This window comes from Carcharodon carcharias, chromosome 3 (genome assembly GCF_017639515.1).
Source record: "Carcharodon carcharias isolate sCarCar2 chromosome 3, sCarCar2.pri, whole genome shotgun sequence".
NCBI lineage: Eukaryota > Metazoa > Chordata > Chondrichthyes > Lamniformes > Lamnidae > Carcharodon > Carcharodon carcharias.
Window position 1 is genome coordinate 6110789 of NC_054469.1, and position 23579 is coordinate 6134367.

The following is a 23579-nucleotide window of genomic DNA, read 5'->3' on the forward strand; positions in this document are numbered from 1 at the left end:
TCTCCCGCGCATCCGCCCTCACGCCTTCTCCTCCCTCCCAGAAACATGATAGGGTCCCCCTTGTCCTCACTTATCACCCCACCAGCCTCCGCATTCAAAGGATCATCCTCCGCCATTTCCGCCAACTCCAGCATGATGCCACCACCAAACACATCTTCCCTTTACCCCCCTTATCGGCATTCCGTAGGGATCGCTCCCTCCGGGACACCCTGGTCCACTCCTCCATCACCCCCTACTCCTCAACCCCCTCCTATGGCACCACCCCAGGCCCACGCAAAAGAGGCACCACCTGCCCCTTCACTTCCTCTCTCCTCACCGTCCAAGGACCCAAACACTCCTTTCAAGTGAAGCAGCATTTCACTTGCATTTCCCCCAACTTAGTCTACTGCATTCGTTGCTCCCAATGTGGTCTCCTCTACATTGGAGAGACCAAACGTAAACTGGGCGACCGCTTTGCAGAACACTTGCGGTCTGTCCGCAAGAATGACCCAAACCTCCCTGTCGCTTGCCATTTTAACACTCCACCCTGCTCTCTTGCCCACATGTCTGTCCTTGGCTTGCTGCATTGTTCCAGTGAAGCCCAACACAAACTGGAGGAACAACACCTCATCTTCCGACTAGGGACTTTACAGCCTTCCGGACTGAATATTGAATTCAACAACTTTAGGTCTTGAGCTCCCTCCCCCATCCCCACCCCCTTTCTGTTTCCCCCTTCCTTTTGTTTCCAATTAATTTATAAAGATTTTCCTTTTCCCACCTATTTCCATTATATAAAAAAAAACCCACTAGAGCTATACCTTGAGTGCCCTACCATCCATTCTTAATTAGCACATTCGTTTAGATAATATCACCAACTTTAACTTTAACACCTATGTGTTCTATTGTACTATTGTCGTTGACATCTTTTGATGATCTGCTTCTATCACTGCTTGTTTGTCCCTACAACCACACCCCCCCCTCCACCTCTCTCTCTCTCTATCTCTCTGCCCCCCACACACACACCTTAAACCAGCTTATATTTCAGCTCTTTCCTGGACTCGAACTCAAGTTCTGTCGAAGGGTCATGAGGACTCGAAACGTCAACTCTTTTCTTCTCCGCCGATGCTGCCAGACCTGCTGAGTTTTTCCAGGTAATTCTGTTTTTGTTTTGGATTTCCAGCATCCGCAGTTTTTTTGTTTTTATCTCTTGGTTAAAGTGCTACCTGGTTTCTCTAAATGGTAAAGACTGAAGTAAGGTTAAGGTGAAGGTGTTGACGATGGCTTGGAGCTCTGGCTCCAAGTGTGCGCAGGCGCAGACACCATCTGCATTAGCAACAGTGGTTGCTAATGGGAGACTCACTATGAGGCGTGACTTCATATATTTTCTACATATATCACATTTCTCACTGATCTCTTCTATAAGTTTAGTATATTCACCATCCACTACTCATGCATCCTATAGTAGAATTTTTAACCTGTGACAAAATGGATGCGCAAACTACCGATGTAGTTTTAAAACAATTTGCCTTTTTTCCTTTAAACTCCTACCCTGATTTCATTAACACTTCTTTGACATCATGATTAGAAATGTTAGGTCTTGCTAAGGAGACACAATACTGTCCCAATTGTGTAAACTCTAAATCTACAAAATTTCCCAAAAGCAATTGCCTTAGCGTGTTCCATGTCTAATTTCATTTGAGTCTTTCTCATAGATGGCTTACTCAATAGTAAGGGTATTTCACTGGATACTACATCTGTGTTAATAAAATAGTTTACTCCCACTATGTTACACAGAATCACCACTCTCTTTAGTGATTTTAACGTGTTATCATCCCCAAACCTGATGCAAGTAGAACTTACATATTTCTTAACCTTACTTCAGTCTTTACCATTTAGAGAAACCAGGTAGCACTTTAACCAATCCACTCCACAATCTGTGGATGTGCATCCACTATATAACCCAGCACAATTGAATGAGTCTGCCACTAGAACACCCAACACTGGGCTAAAGCTTCTGGTGACCAGTACAATTCCTTCTGACTGATCAGTGTCGTAATCTTCCCCTCCTGATTCTTCCTCGTCACTTGTCATTTCAAAAACATGCCATTTTGGATAGTGCATCGCATAATGATATTTCGAGTTACATGTGAAACACCCGTTCATCGTTCCTTGGTTATTCCTGGGATTCATTCTCCTGCCATAATTACCCAATTCCTCCTCGTCTTTTAGAGCTGCCAATAGGGTGTCTACTTTCATTTCTTTTGTTTGCAGTTCTTCTTTCATATTGATGCTTGCGGCCCATATCTAAACGGTCTTGAAATGCTACCGACATCAAATGCTTCATCTTCTGTGTTACCCCTGAATGTTCCATTGGTGCCAGGAAAGTGGCTCGAAATGAATGTTTCCCCAGGATTTTTTTTTAAAGTTTCAAACATCTGTTCCAAAAGCGTATCTCTTTGTGAGAATCTAACTCCAGTCAAGACCAGGAGCCTATCCATGTTCGATACTTTAGCACGATCCAACACTGATTCAGGGATCTTCGAACAGAATTTCTGCAATCTGTTATATAACCAGTTAAATTCCATAATATATTCTATGGAATAACCATCCATTCTTCTAAATTTATCAAAGACTGACCATGCTTCATGTGCATTTAACAGCATCTTTCTTATAAATTTTGCCCATAAAACTTTAAGAGTTTATCCCCTCCCTAGGCAGGGAGAAAACTATAAAGGAGATGTGCGGGGCAAGTTTTTTTACGCAGAGGGTAGTGAGTGTCTGCAATTTGCTGCCAGAGGAGGTGGTGGAAGCAGGTACGATAGTGGTGTTTAAGGGGCAGCTTGACAAATACATGAATAGGATGGGAATACAGGGATAAGGACCCTGGAAGTGCAAAATGTTTTAGTTGATGGGCAACATGATCGGCACAGGCTTGAAGGGCCGAAGGGCCTGTTCCTGTGCTCTTCTCCTCCCTCCTCCCTCCTCTTCCTCTGCAAAAATGCCAAGGCCATACCTTGCTTTTTTTTTTGGTAAGGATGTAACCCGTGTCTGTATATCTACTTCATTCTTCCATTGGTCATAAGGTTCAGCTTCACAGAACAACTGTGGAAAATCATACCCTGATACTTTACACTTGGTTTCAGCCATTCCTCTCCAAAGTAACTCCAGTTGCAGTCTGCTGGCTGAAAAAATATTTCTTCCTAGTTTCTAATTTTCACCTTTAGGCAACCACCCTCTGCTACCATGTTACAAGGATCCAAGTTGGTTAGTGAAGTCAAAACTAAGAGGGAGAGAGAGAGAGATTATTGACTTAGTATAGAGTCAACACTCCACCCACAGTATATCCATCACCTGTTTAACATTGTAATTGCCATTAAACCTTAACAATGCTAATAATATTGACAAGAAAGGGGGAAGGGGAGATAGAGGGGGAGGAAGGAACAGAGGGAAATGAGATGGGTAGAGGGAAAGGGAAGAGAGGGAGGGGGTGGGAAAGATGGAGAAAGCGGGCAAAGCACATGAGAAAGGGCACAGAGAAAAGCTGGGGGAGGCAAAGAGGAGCCAGGATAGACAGACAGATTGGTCGGGGAAGGGGCAAAACACAGCAAGAGGAGAGAGATGTCTGGGGGAGACAGAGGTAGGGGAAAAGAGTCAGGAGAGGATGGGGGAATTCAATCGGGGAACATGGAGAAAGTTGAAGGGGAAAGGTTAGAGGCAGAAGAGGCCATAAAGAGAGGATAAAAATAAAAAACTGCAGATGCTGGAAATCCAAAACAAAAACAGAATTACCTGGAAAAATTCAGCAGGTCTGGCAGCATCGGCGGAGAAGAGTTGACGTTTCGAGTCCTCATGACCCTTCAACAGAACTAGGTGAATCCAAGGAGAGGGGTGGAATATAAGCTGGTTTAAGGTGTGTTGGGGGGGGTTCGGTGGGGGGAGAGAAGTAGGGGGGGGTGTGGTTGTAGGGACATGGAGCAGATAATCAAAAGATGTCACAGACAAAAGAACACAGGTGTTGAAGTTGGTGATATTATCTAAACGAATGTGCTAATTAAGAATGGATGGTAGGGCACTCAAGGTATAGCTCTAGTGGGGGTGGGGGGGCATAAAGGATTTAAAAATAATGGAAATAGGTGGGAAAAGAAAAATCTATATAAATTATTGGAAAAAACAAAAGGAAGGGGGAAGAAACAGAAAGGGGGTGGGGATGGAGGAGGGAGTTCAAGACCTAAAGTTGTTGAATTCAATATTCAGTCCAGAAGGCTGTAAAGTGCCTAGTCGGAAGATGAGGTGCTGTTCCTCCAGTTTGCGTTGGGCTTCCGACTAGGCACTTTACAGCCTTCCGGACTGAATACTGAATTCAACAACTTTAGGTCTTGAACTCCCTCCTCCATCCCCACCCCCTTTCTGTTTCTTCCCCTTTCCTTTTGTTTTTTCCAATAATTTATATAGATTTTTCTTTTCCCACCTATTTCCATTATTTTTAAATCTTTTATGCCCCCCACCCCCACTAGAGCTATACCTTGAGTGCCCTACCATCCATTCTTAATTAGCACATTCGTTTAGATAATATCACCAACTTCAACACCTGTGTTCTTTTGTTCTTCTGTCTGTGACATCTTTTGATGATCTGCTCCTATCACTGCTTGCTTGTCCCTACAACCACACCACCCCCCTCCACTTCTCTCCCCCAACCCAACCTCCCCCACCCACCTTAAACCAGCTCATATTTCACCCCTCTCCTTGGATTCACCTAGTTCTGTTGAAGGGTCATGAGGACTCGAAAAGTCAACTCTCTTCTTCTCCGCTGATGCTGCCAGACCTGCTGAGTTTTTCCAGGTAATTCTGTTTTTGCCATGAAGAGAGGAGGTAGGTGGAGGGAGAGAGACTGTAGGAGAGAGGGAGCAGCAGCACTCAGAGCGGGGGCAAGAAAAGAAGGAGTAGGGTCATGGACAGGGGGCAGGAGGAGTCAGGGAGAGGGGATAGAGTGGAACTGGGTGAGGGGGAGAGAAAGGGACAGAGGGAGAGGAAAAAAGGAATTACAGACACAGAATCACAGGATTGTTACAGCACAGAAGGAGGCCATTTGGCCCATCGTGTCTACACTGATTTTCTGAATGATCATTTCGCTGAGTGCCATTCCCCTGCCTTCTCCCCATAGACCTGAACATTGTATTTTTCAGATAACCATCCAATGCCCTCTTGAATGCCTCGATTGAACCTACCTCCACCACACTCTCAGGCAACGCATTCTAGACCCAAACCACATCCCCCCCCTCCACTTCTCTCCCCCAACCCAACCCCCCTGTGTGAAAAAGTTCTCTCTCCTATCGCTTTTGTTTCTTTTACCCAATTACTTTAAATCTGAGTCCTCTCATGCTTGATCCTTTCAAAAGTGGGAACAGTTTCTCCCTATCTACTCTGTCCAGGCCCCTCATGATTTTGAATATCTTCATCAAATCTCCTCTCAGTCTTTTCTCCAAGGAAAAGGGCCTCAACTTCTCCAGTCAATCTTCAAAACTGAAGTTCCTCATCCCTGGAACTATTCTCATAAACCTCTTCTGTATTCTCTCCAGTGCGTTCACATCCTTCCTATAGTGTGGTGCCGAGAACTGTACACAATACTCCAGCTGAGGCCAAACTAGTGTCCTATACAAGTTCAACATAGCCTCCTTGCTCTTATACTTTATGCCCCTATTTATAAAGCCCAGGATACTGTATGCTTTACTGACCACTCTCTCAACCTGCCTTGCCACCTTCAATAACTTATGGACCTATACACCCAGGTCCCTCTGCTCCTGCACTCCCTTTAGAGTTGTTCCCTTTATTTTATATTGTCTCTCCATGTTCTTTCTGCCAAAATTAATCACTTCACTTTTCTCTGCATTGAACTTCATCTGCCACCTGCCTGGCCATTCCACCAACTTGTCTGTGTCCTTTTGAAGCTCTACACTATCCTCCTCACAGTTTACAATGCTCTCAAGTTTTGTCATCTGCAAATTTTTCCCTGTACACCAAGGTTTAGATGATTAACTTATATCAGGAAAAGCAAGGATCCCAACACTGACTCCTGGGGAACTCCATTACAAACCTTCCTCCAGTCTGAAAATCATCCATTAACCATTATTCGGTTTCCTGTCATTCAGCCAATTCTGTATTCATGTTGCTACAGTCCCTTTTATTCCATGTGGAATAACTTTTCTCACAAGTCTGCTGTGCGGCAGAAGTGGAAGACTGGACATGGAGAGAGAAGAGGGGATGGAGGGGGTGCTGAGCAGGAATAAAGTGTCATAGAGAGAGAGAGAGAGGATGGGAGACATGGGACATATATCCTGCTCTGAGTTAGTGTCCACCATTTTACTGGCATTGGGGCCTCCTCCATTGGTTCACCAATTTACTCCATTCGCTGATAATCAATCCATTTGCTTCCTCCACCCTCATCACAGGCTAAAGGTCACGATACCTCACGCCACGTACTGGCATGTTTCGGAGGTGCTGGAGGGCAGCATGCCTGTGCTATTGCCCGATCCTTGGGCATGAAAACCGTCTTCATTCACAAGTAGGTGCAGGATTCAAACATCTTTGATGCGATTCAATTTTCCTCTGTCACTGGGCAATGCAACGCTGTACCTATTGTATTAACTCTCATTCTTTCCTATTTACTCATTGAATTCTCATGCTCTCTCTCTCGGTCTCTCTCTTTCTCTCTATTACTCTGTTTATCTTTATTGTTTCTCTTTCACACTCCATCTCTCTCTCTCTCTCTCTCTGCTGTGCTGTTTGTTGCATTTTCTCTGTCAATCTCTTTTTAATCTCGCTATTTATCTATTTCTCCATCCCTCAACCTTTTAACTCTCTCTGCCTTGGTCTCATTGACTCTGTCTGACTGCTTCTCTCTCTGTGTCTCTCCCTTTCCCTGTCTCTCTTTCCCCCTCCTTCTCTCCCTCGCCCCCTCGCTCACTGTCTCTCCCTCTCTCTCAGGTACGGCAGTATCTTATCAGCCTATGGGATGGCCTTGGCGGATGTAGTCCATGAAGCCCAGGAACCGTGCAGTGTGGTATATGAAGCAGGCTCATACTCTTTTCTGGATGAGAGAATAGCAGTGCTGGAGAAGCAGTGTGTGGCCGCACTCTGTGCTCAGGGATTTCACAGGTACCTGCTGATTTATGTTAGTTCCCCACAGCTTGATAAAGTGTAACCAATCCACAATCCATGCAAACTCTTGATTTAAAATAACTCCATGTTTGGCTTGGTGTCAGATTTAGTTTGACAATGTTTTACTGTGCTAAAGATGCTAAATAAATAGCAGTCCTTTCTTGTTATGGCTATTGTTACATTTGAGTAGTCAGAGTGAATCACAAGGAGCTGGTGGACATGGCTGCTGTGTTAAACACTTGCCATCAATCATTTAACCTATTCACTAAACTTTAATGCAAGATAAAGATTACTTTAACCATAAGGACCTTTTCAAGGACCTTATGAGAAGTTCAGATATATGATGGTGGGTGGGGGAGGGGGGAAATGAACAGAGGAAAATAACTGTACAGAGTGTATTCACTGCGGGTGTGGCTGGCTTCTCACCCCAAAATTCCCATTAAATCCTCATTTTCCCCCCTTCTATCCAAGGTGTTGGCTGTGGTGCAGTGGGTAGCATTTTCACCTCTGATTCAGAAAGTCGTGTGTTCTAGTCCCACTCCAGATACTTGACCACAAAATCTGTGCTCACACTCCAGTACTGGTGCCTCGGACCACTGCACTATCAGGGCATTAATGAGGGAGTGCTGCCTGTGGGATGATCAGTACTAAGGGAACGCTGCACTATGGAGGGGCAGAATTGAGGGAGTGCATTGCTGACAGTGGGTCAGTACTGAGGGAGTGCAGTGCTGTCGGAAGGGTCAGGCGATACAGTAATGGTATTGTCGCTGCAGGGTACTGCTCTGGGGACCTGGGTTCAAATCCTGCCATGGCAGATGGTGAATTAAATGTTCAGCACCATTTGCAACTCCTCAGATACTGAAGCAGTCCATGTCCAAATGCAGCGTGACCTGGACAATATCCAGGCTTGGGCTGACAAGTGGCAAGTAACATTTGCACCACACAAGTGCCAGGCAATGACTGTCAACAAGAGAGAATTTAATCATCGCCCCTTGACGTTCAATGGCATTACCATCACTGAATCCCCCACCATCAACATCCTGTGCGGGGGTTACTATTGATCAGAAACTGAACTGGACTAGCTGTATAAATACTGTATTGTCCATGGACTGCATTTGGACATGGACCGCTTCAGTATCTGAGGAGTTGCGAATGGTGCTGAACTTTAGTACAATCATCAGCGAACATCCCCACTTCTGACCTTATGATGGAAGGAAGGTCATTGATGATACAGCTGAAGATGGATGGGCCTAGGACACTACCCTGAGGAACTCCCGCAGTGATGTCCTACAAGAGCAGGTCAGAGGCTAGAAATCCTGCGACGATTAACTCACCTCCTGACTCCCCAAAGCCTGTCCTCCATCTACAAGGCACAAGTCAGGAGTGTGATGAAATACTCCTCACTTGCCTGGATGAGTGCAGCTCCCACAACATTCAAGGAACTAGACACCATCCAAGATAAAGAAGCCCATTTGATTGGCACCACATCCACAAGTATTCACTCCCTCCACCACCGATGCACAGTAGCAGCAGTGTGTACCATCTACAAGATGCACTGCAGGAATTCACCAAGGCTCTTTAGGCAACACCTTCTAAACCCACAACCACTACTATATAGAAGGCCAAGGGCAGCAGATAGATGGGAACCTCACCACCTGGAAGTTCCCCTCCAAACCACTCACAATCCTGACTTGGAAATATATCACCGTTCCTTCACTGTCACTGGGTCAAAATCCTGGAACTCCCTCCCTAACAGCACTGTGAGTGTAACATTACCACATGGACTGCAGCGGTTCAAGAAGGCAGCTCACCACCACCTTCTCAAGAGCAACTAGGGATGGGCATTAAAAATGAATGAATAAAAAAGAAAAAGTCCTGAGGGAGTGCTGCACTGTCAGAGGGGAAGAATGGAATGCTGGGACCAGAAAGCCGGTCTCAGTAACAGTGGTCATGGTGCTACCAGATTGTTGTCAAAACCCAACTGCTTCACTGATGTCCTTCAGGGGAGGAAATCTGCTTTCCTTACCCAGCCTGGGCCCATATGTGTGTCCAGTCTGACACCAACCTTGTGGACACCTTACCTGCTGTCTGATATGGCCATCCAGTTGTAACAAAAGCAGTGGCTCAAGCAGAACTCCCTGCACCGTCTTCTTGAGACAGCAATAAATGCCCATGACTCCTACATCCCAGGAATATTTGGGGAAATGATTGTTTGTTCAGCCTGTGTGTGCTGTGGTTTTCAGGTGTCAGATCAGCACTGAGGCGTTCCTCCACCTGCGATACGATCGAACCGACTGTGCCCTCATGTGCTCTGCCAGTGGTCATCCTGCCCGCCAGGATCCTGACTCCTGTCGCTATGGAGACTTTCAGGCTGCCTTCACCAGCAGGTTAGAAAATTCCAGATCGGTTGGGATTCCAAGCCCAGCTATGAATCGGTGGGTTGGGAGTTTGGGATTTATTCATTCTCATTTTGCACCATTGATCGAAGGTTACACAATAGATCTCCCTTCTCTACAGGGAGGATGCACACCCCATTTTCATCGCCATATTCTGGATGCAGGAAGAGTCAGATTGACTCTCATCTCTCTGCATTTCAGGAATTCTACGGAAATGGACGCTGAGCTCATAAAACCCCATGGAGTATCCCGTACTGTAACCTTTCACCGTAAAATCACATAATCCTGTTCTGCAACCTTTCACCCTGAATCCCCATGGATCATCCCATGCTTTAAACTTTCACCTTAAACCCCTTTGATCGTCGCATATTGTGACCCTTCACCCTGATACTCCATGGACGACCCCTTACCCTGACTGTTGCTTGCAATGGACACATTAGGTACCACAGGCTGTAAGCCCTCACTTTGAGACTGTTTGCAGCTGGGTATTGTTGTGTGTGCTCGGAACACTGCACTCTGATACCCCAAGGGGAACCTCAGATTGTAACCTTTCCAATGTACTTTGATTCTAGGAGCTATGGTTATTGCCAACAGACAGGAAAGTGGAGTTAATCAGATCGGCCATGAATTATCATTTTGAATGGTGGAGCTTGTAGATCACGGGGTTTGGGTCGCTGCTGGTAGATTGTGGGTGTTGGGGGAAGGTTGATTTTGGTGAATTGTGTGGGGGATGTCAGTGTTGTTAAATTGCAGGATGGATTGTAGATGGTGGGGGTAGTGGGAGATCGGTGTCAGTAAATTATTGGGGTGGGGGCAATCGGAATCGGTAGATTGTGGTGGGGGGTGTTGGTGGATTGTGGGGGGGGGCGGAATCTGTGTCAGTAAATTGTGGGGGTGGGGGGGGGGGCGTAGTGCCAGTGGATTGCAGGGGATAGGTGGTGCCGGTGGATTGCGGGGGATTGGGGGGGGTGTGCCAGTGGATTGCAGGGGGATAGGTGGTGCCAGTGGATTGCGGGGGGGTGGTGCTGGTGGATTGCAGGAGGGAGTAGGGGGTGGTGCCCGTGGATTGTGGGGGGTGGGGGGGGTGTGCTGGTGGATTGCAGGGGGGGTTGGGGGTGGTGCCAGTGGATTGGGGGGGGGGTGCGGTCAGGGGTGGGGCTGGTGGATTGCGGGGGCGGGGGTCGGGAGTGGGGACGGTGCTTGTTGGTTATTGAGGGGCACGAGGTGTTTGGTAATTTGATGCTGTCCTGTCCTTATGCTTCGTGCCATGTTGCCAGGTATATGAACGAGTTTGGCTTCATAATACCGGAACGGCCAATCATTGTGGACGACATTCGTGTGCGTGGCAGTGCCAAGTCAGGTGTCCAGGCAGAACAAAGAATGCAGCCCAGTGGGAGAGCAGCTCGTGTGGAAACTGTAAGTGGGTGATTGGCAACAGTGTTAATCCATTAACTCAGTTACTGACTAATCCTGGTTCCTATTCATTAACCCTGTCACTGATTAATAGTGCTCCCTAATTTATTAACTCAGTTACTGACTAATCCTGGTTCCTGTTGATTAACCCAGTCGCTGATTAACAATGGTCCCCGTTCATTAACCCAGTTACTGACTGACAATAGTTGAAAGCGAGGTGGATTGCTGTAGACTGCAGGAAGATATCAATAGATTGGTCAGGTGGGCAGATAAGTAGCAAAAGGAATTTAACCCAGAGAAGTGTGAGCTGATGTGTTTGCATCTGGTGGAGGTCAAACAATGCAAATGATTGTTTTTTTTTATTTATTCCTCGGATGTGGAGGTCACTGGCTAGGCCAGCGTTTATTGTTCAAAAAAGGTTGTAAGGATAAGCCCAGTAACTGCAGCCCAGTCTGTTTAACTTTGGTGGTGCGGAAACATCAAGAAAAATAAGGGGAAATTGTGTTTAATTAACTTTCTGGAGGTTTTTGAAGAGGTAACAGAGAGGGTTGGTGAGGGTAATGCTGTTGATATGGTATCCATGGATTTTCAAAAGGCATTCGATACAGTGCTATACAACAGACTTGTGAGAAAAGTTATAGCTCATGGAATAAAAGGGACAGTGGCAACATGGATACAAGATTGGCTGAGTAATAAGAAACATGGTTAATGGTCGTTTGGTAGTACAGAACTTGAGTATTGCTGTAAAAAGAGTCATGTCTAAGCTTTTCGTCTTGCACCCATCAGGTCACTCACAAGAATACCAATACAAGGGGAAAACATGGTTTCAGTTTTGGTGTGCCTCCATCCCAAATCAAACAGGAAGAGGCATTAGCTGTTAAGCAGAACTATTAGTTGGAACTCCTCTACTCCCAGCTATCCCACCACAAACCAGCATCCACTGAAGACGCTGAATCCTTGAAAACATGCCTTGCTGATCTAGCGCCCGTTGTGGTGTAGCCTGTCTGACTTTCACATGAAACGCAATATACACATCAGTAAGGTGAAAGCAAAATACTGCGGATGCAGGAAATCCGAAATAAAAACAGAAAATGCTGGAAAGGCTCAGCAGGCCTGGCAGCATCTGTGGAGAGAGGAAAAGAGGTAACGTTTTGAGTCCATATGGCTCATCTGCGTTTTTCTAGCATTTTCTGTTTTTAATACACATCAGCAAATCTGACAAAGGGACAGGTATAGTCACCCTTAACAAATGTGACTATATCAACAAAATATACACCATTCTTAACGACAGGTCCAAATTCCTATCCATTGAACCTGCTGCTCAACATGACCGGAAAGCCTTGCTCAAAAATAAGCCAAAGAAACACTTGCTGGACTTGTGTAAGAGCAATGAGCATGATATATATAACGGGGTTTGTCCTTGCGGTTCGCTAAGTCTGCGTATGTATGGGCTTCCCAAGACACACAAGGTATCTCAAATTTGAGCGACAGGTGAAGCTAGCTGTTTCATGCTGCTACTATGCAGTTGCAACGTGAGTGATATTCACCACTAACAGGATGCTGCTGTCAAGCCAAAAAGAGTTCTGCCTATTACACTAATGAGTAATGTGGTATATGAATCGCAGTGCCAGTGTGATGCTAGGCCATTACGTATAGGCCATTACGTATAGGCCATTACGTATAGGCCATTACGTATAGGCCATTATGTCCCAAAGACTGGTGGATTGTATCAAACAGCATGTCCTAGCCACTGTTCCCAATGGACAGGGTACAAACCATACCCAACCAGCCCGAGCTTGCAAAAATCCAAACGTAGCATCCAACGTTAGATGTGATTCCATGATTGGACAACAATTCTTTTTATTCATTTACAGGATGTGGGTATTGCTGGCTAGGCCAGCATTTATTGCCCATCCCTAATTGCCCTTGAGAAGGTGCCGGTGAGCTGCCTTCTTGAATCGCTGCAGTCCCTGTGGTGTAGGTACACCCACAGTGCTGAAAGGGAGGGAGTTCCAGGATTTTGACCCAGTGACAGTGAAGGAACGGTGATATATTTCCAAGTCAGTATGGTGAGCAGCTTGGTGGGGTACTTCTAGGTGATGGTGTTCCATGTATCTGCTGCCCTTGTCTTTCTAGATGATAGCAGTTGTGGGTTAGGAAGGTGCTGCCTAAGGAGCCTTGGTGAATTTCTGCAGTGCATCTTGTAAATGGTACACACTGCTGCCACTGTTCATTGGTGGTGGAGGGAGTGAATGTTTGGGGATGTGGTGCCAATCAAGCGGGCTGCTTTGTCCTGGATGGTGTCAAGCTTCTTGAGTGTTGTGGGAGCTGCACTCATCCAGGCAAGTGGAGAGTATTCCATCATACTCCTGACTTGTGCCTTGTAGATGGTGGACAGGCTTTGGGGAGTCAGGAGGTGAGTTACTCGTCACAGGTTTCCTAGCCTCTGACCTGCTCGTGTAATCGTAGTATTTATGTGGCTAGTAGAGTTCAGTTTCTGGTCAATAATAACCCCAGGATGTTGATAGTAGGGATCCAGCAATGGTACTTGAATGTCAAGGGGTGATGATTAGATTCTCCCTTGTTGGAGATAGTCATTACCTTGCACTTGTGTGGCGTGAATGTTACTTGACACTTGTTATGATCCCCAGCTGAGGTTACCCCTGGACAAGCCTGATCCCAGGGTGGAACCCAGCTTGATAGATCCTAACTTTTATTTGTTTGTTAGATACATGGAGAGGAGCTACTGAACAGTGTCACTGAAGTCAGCAAATGAACTTTTAACAAAAGCATAAAACTTTTGTTAAATAAGAAAAGATGAACTATTTTACAATACTCCTTCATCCACAACTATACCTTTACAGATATATACAAATTTGTAAGGATAACACAAGTTACCAAAAGCTATCTTATACTTTAATGTCCACAGTAAGTACACAGTCTACGTAAACTAATAGGCGGCCTGTGGTCAGACACACCACACTCTGAAACCAAGTGACGGATGCCACCTCCAAACAGATGCTATGGATCTCTCATCGACTCCCCCGGACGCTTGTCACACTGTGAGCCAACCAGTCTCGCTGCACTCCATCTTTCACACAAGGGTTTCCAAGCTCCACTCCAAAAGCTCGCCTTGGAATCTTCTACCAAACCAACGCTTTCTCTTAGATGCCAACTGCAGGATTCACCTCCAGCATTTTGAACTCTCCTTCCAATGTTCCTCTCCCCGGGTCACCACATGCGTTCAAGCTTTCCTCTACGTGCTCTCTCTTGCTACTCAACTGTCAACTGTACAGCACTCCTTCATATGCCCATAGCAAAGGGATACAGACCTTCAGTTGTCTCTTTGGACCTTCTGACTTTTCCCAAACCTTTATCTCTTTAAGAATGTAGCTTGGAGCCTTTCTCTACTCCTCACTCTTAACTTTACTTAACAGGACCTTTTCCAGGTTCCTGTCCTTCCTTTGACTAGAATGTCTGCTTGGGACTTTCTCCTGTTCCACTCCCCTGGATCCTTGGGGACTTTCTTCTTTAGCTTGGGACTTGCTATCTGTCCCTTTCTGTTCCAGTCTCTCTCTGGCAGCTAATTTCAACCGACTTCAGCTTGGAACCTGTCCCTTCCAGGCTACTTGGCAGCTGTCGTCAAAACCAACTGACCTCAAACAGCTACCAAATCAAACTGCTGTTTCTAGTTTCTTCTATGTGTCTGTGGGAGGGACCTGCTTCTGGACCCCTGTTGCTAGGCAACAGCTGAGTTTTTCTCCTCTTGTATTTGCTTAACCTCTCTTACAGTTGTAAACTCTCATCAGAAATGCAGGTACCTTTTAAAGTGAAATTAAAACTCAACTTGACCTTTTCTTAACACACAGATACAGAAATTCAAATTAAACTTAAACATTAAAGCGAAAATAAATTCCTAACAGCCACAAATACCAGTATAACTTAAACTATCTCTATTTCCTAACAAACTTGTCAACCCGAGCCTGGATGTTGTCCAGGTCTTGCTGCATTTGGACATGGACTGCTTCAGTATCTGAGGAGTTGCAAATGGTGCTGAACATTGTGCAATCATCAGTGAACATCCCCACTTTTGACATTATGATATCATGGATAGATCCTAGAGATCAGCCATCACCTGTTACACAGCTCAACAGCATCAGAAGAGGAGATAGAAGAGGCCTGATGTCCTTCAATCCCTGTAGTTTAACTGGAACTTGGTCAGAGAGTGGTATATCCCAGTGTGCACAGTTTCCCCTCAACTCTCTTGATCAGGCAGTTTGTCGGTGTGAAGGTCCTGAGCATATTCAGACTACATCTAGAATTTGAAACCATAATACAATGGCCCCTCTTGCAGGTTAAATACTTCTCTTTCCCTATTGGTCGGCAGGTCGTAAAGTGTTACTTTGACAATGGCTATCTAGATACTGCTGTATACCTGCTGGAGGAGCTGTCATGTGATAACACCGTTTGTGGACCTGCAATCATCATTGATAAAAACAGGTAGGAAGTTGACTGTGACTGTGACTGTGTATTGGTATGTGTGAGGCCAAGAGCAATGAGCAGATACAGGCAAATGGCACTGTTCCTGTTAAATGAACAGAGATTGATGCTTTTTTTTTTCTCTCTATAGCTCGCTATCTGTCTCTTGCTCCTTTATCTGTTTCTCATTCATTTTCTCAATTTCCCTCTCTCTGTCTTTCTCTTTCACATTCTCATGGTCGATGCAGCCCCAGTTTTAACCTAACTGGTGAGAATGGGATGAGTTTTGGTTAATTGGGTGCAAGGTGGGCAGGGTATAACTCAGGCATCGGACTTGCACTTGCCCCATTCTCACCAGGTGGGTTAGATTTATCTTACACTCTCTTTCTCAGTATCTCTCATGCCCACTCCTTTTCGGCTCTTATTCCCAATATCTGTCACTAAGACTGAGTTTCACTCTTGTTCTTTCTGTCCCAGATTCATTTTGCTCCATTTTTCACTATCCTGTTCTGTGTCTCACTCTCTTATTCTCAGTCTCACTCTGAGTCAGAGGTTGTGGGTTTGAGTCCCACTCCAGAGACTTGGGCACAAAATCCAGCTGACATTCCCAGTACCAGTACTGAGGAGTGCTACACTGTCAGAAGTGCTGTCTTTTGGATGAGATATTAAACTGAGGCCCCATTTGCCTCTTAGGTGATTGTAAAAGATCACACTGCTACTATTTTGAAGAAGACCTGGCTAATCCACTTATCCATCAACCAACATCACAAAAACAGATTACCTGATCATTATCACATTGCTCTTTGTGGGATCTTGTGATGATCTGTCTAACAGCAGATCCTGTACTCAAATCTCCACACCTCTCGGTCCTGTGATTTCCTCTTTAGCTTGCTCTTAAGAGCCTCCCATTTTCAATTTCAGTGAGCAATATGACTAGGGAAAAGAATGCAATGAGGTAGTTTCCCTTTGCCTCCCTCACATGTGCTAAAAGGAAACACAAATCCTCTTCCTGAAGGATCCTCCACCTGTAGCAGCTGTTGTCCCTCAAGGTTCGAGCTCTTCCACCATCACCGTCGACAATTCAATGGTTTTGCTGTTGGCCATGACGCTGAGCATGGGACCCTTGCCTGGGCCTGGGACAACTCACAAAAGGGCAGGGACGGTCATTCCCCTGAGTCTCAAATGGCCCAGCTATGTGGGAGCTTGCTGTGCACAAGTTGGCTGCTCCATTTTCCTGCAACAGTGACCACATTTCAAAAGATTTTCTTCAACTATGGATCTTTGGAATGTCCTGTGGTTGTGAAAGGCCCTATGTAAATGCAGATCTACACTGGTTTCTGATCCAGCAGTGCCTCGACTTTAAAATTTGTTTTCAAATCCCTTTGTGTCCTTTCCCCTTAACACCTCTGAAACCTTTTCTGTCCCCACAAACCCTTCGCAGTATCTGTGCTTCGCTAATTGTAAACTGTTTCTTCGCTCCTCCATTGGCGACTGTGACTTCAGCAGCCAAGGCCTTAATCTTCCATCCCAAAACCTAATGTCCCCATTATATGGCTCAGTGTCAGTTTTTGTGTGATAACGCCGCTGTGAAGTGCCTTGGGATGATTTACTATGTTCAAGACGCTATATAAATGCAAGTTGTTGACATCAATTCTTCTCCATTTTACTCCCCAGCACTATCTTGATTGAACCAGGCTGTGTCGCTGGCATCACCCAGCACGGTGACATCAAAATAACTGTCGGCAGTGGGAAGGCACAATCTATTGGGCCCAAACTGGACACAATCCAGCTCTCTATCTTCTCCCATCGCTTCATGAGCATCGCAGGTACGAATAATGGGAGCAGGGAGGGGTTAGACAATTGGATTTATGTAGCATAATGTCATATATCTCCATTGTCCTTAAGTGAGATAACATAGGACATTATTATACATCAGTTTGAGGAGTGAAACACATTGAAGTATCTGGTTACTGCTGTTTATTATTATTTAGGGCAAAATGGTGGCCTAATGGTATTGTCACTAGACTAGTATTCCAGAGAACCAGGGTAATGCTCTGGGGACCTGTGTTCGAACCCCACCGTGGCAGATGGTAGAATTTATTGCCCATTCCTGATTACCTTCCAGAAGATGGTGGTGAGCTGTTGCCTTGAGCCGCTGCAGTCCATGTGGTGTAGGTACACCCACAGTGTTGTTAGGGAGGGAGTTCCTGGATTTTGACCCAGCGACAGTGAAGGAACGGTGATATATTTCCAAGTCAGAATGGTGAATAACTTGGTGGGGAACTTGCACTGCAGGAATTCACCAAGGCTCCTCAGACAACACCTTCCAAACCCACAGCCACTACCATCTAGAAGGACAAGGGCAGCAGATAGATGGGAACACCACCAGCCCTTGTCCTTCTAGATAGCAGGGGTCATGGGTTTGGAAGGTGCTGTCTAAGGAGCCTTGGTGAATTCCTGCAGTGCATCTTGTAGATGGTACACACTGCTGCTACTGTGCATTGGTGGTGCAGGGAGTGAATGTTTATGGATGTGGTGCCAATCAAGCAGGCTTCTTTGTCCTGCATGGTGTCAAGCTTCTTGAGTATTGTTGGAGCTGCACTCATCCAGGCAAGTGGGGAGTATTCCATTACACTCCTGACTTGTACCTTGTAGATGGTGGACAGGCTTTGGGGAGTCAGGAGGCAAGTTACTTGCCACAGAATTCCAGGCACACAGAGTTAGAAACCAGGCATATGGAAAGTGGTAGGCATTGTTCACACATCAGACTAATCATTAAATGATCATTATAAATACAGCAGCATTGAAATTCCTGATGTATTCTGACCAACTCCTATTGTGAGTCTAACAATAAAGGAAATAAACAGCCAGGAACACACAACTCCAGGCTGACACTCCCAGTGCAATATTAAGCATGTACTACACTGTCAGAAGGGTACCACTGAGGGAATACTGCTGCACTGTTGAGGGAGAGTACTGATGGAGCGCTGCACTGTTTCTCCAACAAGAAGGAATCTAACCACGCCCCTTGACATTCAATGGCATTACCATCGTTGGATCCCCCACTTTCAACATCCTGGGGATTAACATTGACCAGAAACTGAACTGGGCTAGCCGTATAAATACGATGGCTACAAGAGCAGGTCAGAGGCTAGGAATTCTGTAGCGAGAAGCTCACCTTCAAACTCCTTTAAAGCCTGTTCACCATCTACAAGGCATAGGTTAGGAGTGTGATGGAACACTCCCCATTTGGCTAGATGAGTGCAGCTTCAACAAAACTCAAGCTCAAAACTGTTCAGGACAAAGCAGCCTGATTGACTGATTGGCACCACATCCATTCCCTCTACCACTGACTCATTGGCAGCATAGTGTACCATCTACAAGATGCACTGCAGGAATTCACCAAGGCTCCTCAGACAACACCTTCCAAACCCACAGCCACTACCATCTAGAAGGACAAGGGCAGCAGATAGATGGGAACACCACCAGCTGGAAGTTCCCCACCAAGCCCCAATCATCCTGACTTGGAAATATATCGCCCTTCCTTCACTGTCACTGGATCAAAATCCCAGAACTCCCTCCCTAACAGTATTGTGGGTGTACCCACATCACATGGACTGCAGCGGTTCAAGAAGGTAGCTCACCACCACTTTGTCAAGGGCAATTAGGGATGGGCAATAAATGCTGGGCCTAGTCAGTGACACCCAGAACCCATGAATGAATAAATTAGAAAAAAGCTGTTGGAGGGTCAGTACGACGGAGTGCTGCACTGTCAGAGGGGCAGCACTGAGAAGACCGCCCCAGTTTTGGAGGATCAGCACTGAGGGAATGCTGCACCATCAGAGGGTCAGTATCAAGGGAAAGCTGCACTGTCAGAGGGTCAGTACTGAAGGAGTGCTGCACTGTCGGAGGATCAGGACAGAGAGAGTGCTACACTGTCAGAGGGGCAGCACTGAGGGGGCACCCCACTTTTAGTGGATTAGCATTGATGGACTGGTTCACTGACCAAGGATCAGTACTGAGGAAGTGCCGTACTGTCAGAGGTGCCAACTTTCAGCTGAAATGTTAAACTGAGACTCCATCTGCCTAGGTTCCCTGGGTCACTATTTTGAAGAAGAGCAGGGGTATTTGCCCCAATGTCCTGGCTAATAATTATTCCTCAACCAACATCACTGAAACAGTTATTGTATATACTTGTGTAAAAGTTGACTTTCTAAGACCAGATATTTAGCCAAAGAGTAGGGGGTCGACTTTTATACGAGCAATAGTTTTGAGGCATTGTCTTGCTATCGCAGAGTTGTCAGGTCGGAGACTGTTCCTGCCAACCCTGCCTGCAAAAGTAGTGCAAAAGAAGCCTAATCTCTGAAGAGAGCTTAACCCTCCAATAGCTAACGTTCTCCGATATTCTCTAGCTGCTACTCAATTATTTGACAGTGCTACAATCTCAACAGCTTTAAGTTTGAACTTGGCTGTTTCTCCCATTCTTTCTTTAATACCATGTTGCCATATTAGAGGGTGGGATTGGCACAGATGCAGGGAGCATCAGTGAGGTGGTAGCCTTGACTGCACATGTTGACACGCGCAGACACAAGGAATTGAACAGCCGCCTTCAATCGTTTGCTATTCTCTGATTCTATCAGTGAGTAGGTTTGCACCTGGGCGAGTTTGACTTCAGCGGCGAGCAGGTGGTAAGAACAGAGTTTGGTAATTTTGGCCAAAGGTCAGACGTCAACTCATTCACAAGATCGACCATTGTTCGAGTCGTTAACGCATTGCTATTTGTGGGATGTTACTAAGTATTGAGAAGACATTGGCTTCAATCCCCACTACCAACTTTCCTCCCTCACCACTGCCTCCGTCCCTTTCCCTGGCAACTGCTTGAGATTGACGCAGTCTGTTTGCAATCTTGGTGTGATATTTGACCCTGAAGTAAGATTCCCACCACATATTTGTGGCATTACTGAGACCACCTATTTACACCTCCATAACATTTCGTTCCTGTCTCGGTTTGCCTGCTGCTGAAACTCTCACTCATGGCCTTATTAATTCGAAACTCAACTATTCTGATGCGTTCCTCGTTGGCGTCCCACATTCTACCCTCCGTAAGTTTAAAGAATCCAAGTCTCTGCTGCCCATGTCTTAATTCGCACCCAGTCCCTTTCCTATTTTGGCTCGCAGACAAGCAACGTCTTGCTTTTAAATTCTCTTCTTTGTTTTCGGATCCCTCTGTGGTGTCACCCACCCCTATCTCCTCTGTAATCTCCTCCAGCTCCACAACCCTCTGATATATCTTCATTCCTCTAATTCTGACCTCTTGTTCATCATCAGTTTTAATTGCTTCAACATTGGCAGCGTGCCTTCACCAGCCTGAGCCCCAAGCTCTGGAGTAAACTCCCTATACCTCACCTTCCTCCTTCAACACTCTCCTTAAGACCTATCAGTCTCACCAAGCTTTTGGTCACCAGCCCTTTATGAGGTTTATATCTCTTTGAGGTTCAGTGTCAAATTTTGCATTACAATGCTCCTGCAAAGCACTTTGGGATGTTTTATTATGTTAAAGGTGCTACATAAATACAAATTATTCTTGATTTTGATCTTGGTCTTGCTTTTCCAATAAGCAGTAAGTACTTCATTTGCTGAGAAGCATTTGGTGATGTCCTGGGGTAGTAAACAGCGCTGTAGAAATACAAATTTTTTCCTGTATGAAACCAACACCCATCACAACCCATCCCATTATAAGATGGTTCATTCTTGGGGTGCCACATGGTTATCTTCCCCCCTCCCACCACTTAACCATGTTCTCTCTCTACAGAGCAGATGGGTCGTATACTACAACGAACTGCCATCTCCACCAACATCAAGGAGCGACTGGACTTCTCATGTGCACTGTTTGGTCCTGCGGGTGGTCTGGTTTCCAACGCCCCCCACATTCCTGTGCACCTGGGCGCCATGCAGGAAACTGTGCAGTTCCAGGTAAGGCCAAAGTTCACTAAGCAGCGTCGGGCAGCCAATCTGCATCCTGAATGAGGGGAGAGGGGCAGTAACTGCCTCATACTCCCAACTCCTCCACTGTGGAATTGAGAGGGATTTTGGTCAGGTCCCACAGGAGGAAGCAGAGATTGAGTTTGAAGCGGTGGTGGATTATTGAATATGATGATCAGTGGGACTGGGGATCTCCAATCCTTCCACAGAGTTCCTCATCCCTGGAACCATTCTAGTAAAGCCCCACTGTACCCTCTCCAAGGCCTTGACATTCTTCCTTAAGTGCAGTGTTAGGCACGATATTCCAGTTTAATCGGCGTTTTAAAATGGTTTAACGTAACTGCCTTGCTTCTGTACTCTATGGCTCTGTTTATAAAGCCAAGGACTGTATATGTCTTTTTTTAAACAGCATTTTCTCAACCACCCAACCATACTTTCTTGAAAGCCTTATCACCACCCATCCCACCTTCTGTCCTGTTTGTGTATTCAAGGTGAGGAAAGGACCAGGGTCAGCTGTGAAGCCTGTAGTTGAACAGCCCACCTGTGTTCCCCAAGCGCGGGCTCACGCAATGGTGAACTCTCACCGCCTTCAAGCTAGGTGGCGGGGCAGCAAGGAAGGAAAATGGAAAGGTTTCTGAACATGGCAAGTGTCTGGACTCCATTTGATTTCTGTGTGTATTTTTCTTCCCCCCTGCAACAGATTAATCATTTAGGTGATGACCTCAAAGAAGGCGATGTCATCCTTAGCAACCACCCCAGTGCAGGAGGCAGCCATCTTCCTGACCTGACTGTCATCACGCCGGTAAGATCCACAATAGTCCAATATTGTACCAACCAGCTAGAAGGACAAGGGCAGCAGAGAGATTGGAACACCACCACCGGGAAGTTCCTCTCCAAGCCACTCGCCATACTAACGTGGAAATATATTGCCGTTCCTTCACTGTCACTGGGTCAAAATCCTGGAACTCCCTCCCTAACAGCACACTGGATGTACCCACACCACATGGACTGCAGCGGTTCAAGAAGACAGCTCACCACCACCTTCTCAAGGGCAATTAGTGATGGGCAGTAAATGCCCCCACCCAGCCAGCGATGCCCACATCCCATGAAACAAATAAAACAGTAAAATTGAAAGTGCAGAAGACTCATTGGTCTGTCAAGCCATTTTTAGGTGAATTTATTGCTCGTTGAGTTGATAGATGTTAGTGCTGGGGAAAGAGACCCCTTCCTTTCCAGCAAACACGCCTCCGTAGATAGAAACTAGTTTTGATGATTGACGACTCTAGGACTAGGGGGCATTGTCTAAGAATAACAAGCAATTCTTGCAGGAGTGAAATTAGGAAACACTTCTGCACACACAGGTTCCCTCTAAGCTGCGTGGGTGTGCGGCTGTGCAGCCATCAGGAATGTGCCCTGCAGGGAAGCAATAGGCCTTACACAAGCAGCAATTTCAGACATATGCTCATGCACAGCTTGAAGGGACTGCACAGTGGAACAAGCTGGCTGCTCACAGCAAACAGAGAAGCTAGAAGGAATATTTGTGGAAGAAGTTTGGAACTCTTTTTTTCTGAAAATAGTAATTAATGCTAGATCAACTGTTAATTTTAAATCCAAGATTTATAGTCTAGTATAAGGGTCTAGCACATTTAGGATTAGTAAGGGGTTGAGTACAGTACTGCCCACAGTGATGTAAGAAAGGACATGACCCACACCCAGGGTCAGTGTGGTGTTGGACCAGAGCCTCGTGCAGACCTAAGCATGAAGACAGCTCCTAGTTTCTACACTTCACTGTATCTTTGTAAATAATTCTAGTAGTTAATAAAGACTTACCATTAACCTACTTCAGACTACGAAGACTTCATTAAAACTCACTGAGATGTAACCAACACCCATAACATGGTGGCAACAGTGGGATGAGAAGCTGAACTTCCAAAGGATGTTCAGTGGAGTCTTCTGCTGTAGTAAAGAATTTTAAATTTCTGCCCTCCGCTTCCAAGCCTTTCTTTGGGGCTTTTTTCTGGCGATATTTCCTCTGCACCACTGTTTCTGGGGCTTCTTTTCAGGCCAGAATGTTTTTTTGAATTTTTCTTCAGTCTTCTAGCATTTCAGTTTGTCTCTGCATTTAGGAAGGTTTTGGGCTTTTTCCACAAGCTGTGGTAGTCACCTGTTACAAAA

The 23579-nt window shown here is 45.8% G+C and overlaps 1 protein-coding gene across 1 annotated transcript in view; it reads left to right on the forward strand.

The window, feature by feature from the left end:
- The window catches only part of oplah (5-oxoprolinase, ATP-hydrolysing), a 98814-nt gene that overhangs the window by 45723 nt on the left and 29512 nt on the right, over positions 1–23579 (forward strand). The window contains exons 12-19 of the mRNA XM_041183147.1: positions 6426–6538; positions 6961–7131; positions 9378–9521; positions 10808–10946; positions 15331–15443; positions 17097–17248; positions 21235–21395; positions 22105–22206. Coding sequence (XP_041039081.1) covers positions 6426–6538; positions 6961–7131; positions 9378–9521; positions 10808–10946; positions 15331–15443; positions 17097–17248; positions 21235–21395; positions 22105–22206 — 1095 coding nt within the window. The remainder of the gene's footprint in view (positions 1–6425; positions 6539–6960; positions 7132–9377; positions 9522–10807; positions 10947–15330; positions 15444–17096; positions 17249–21234; positions 21396–22104; positions 22207–23579) is intronic.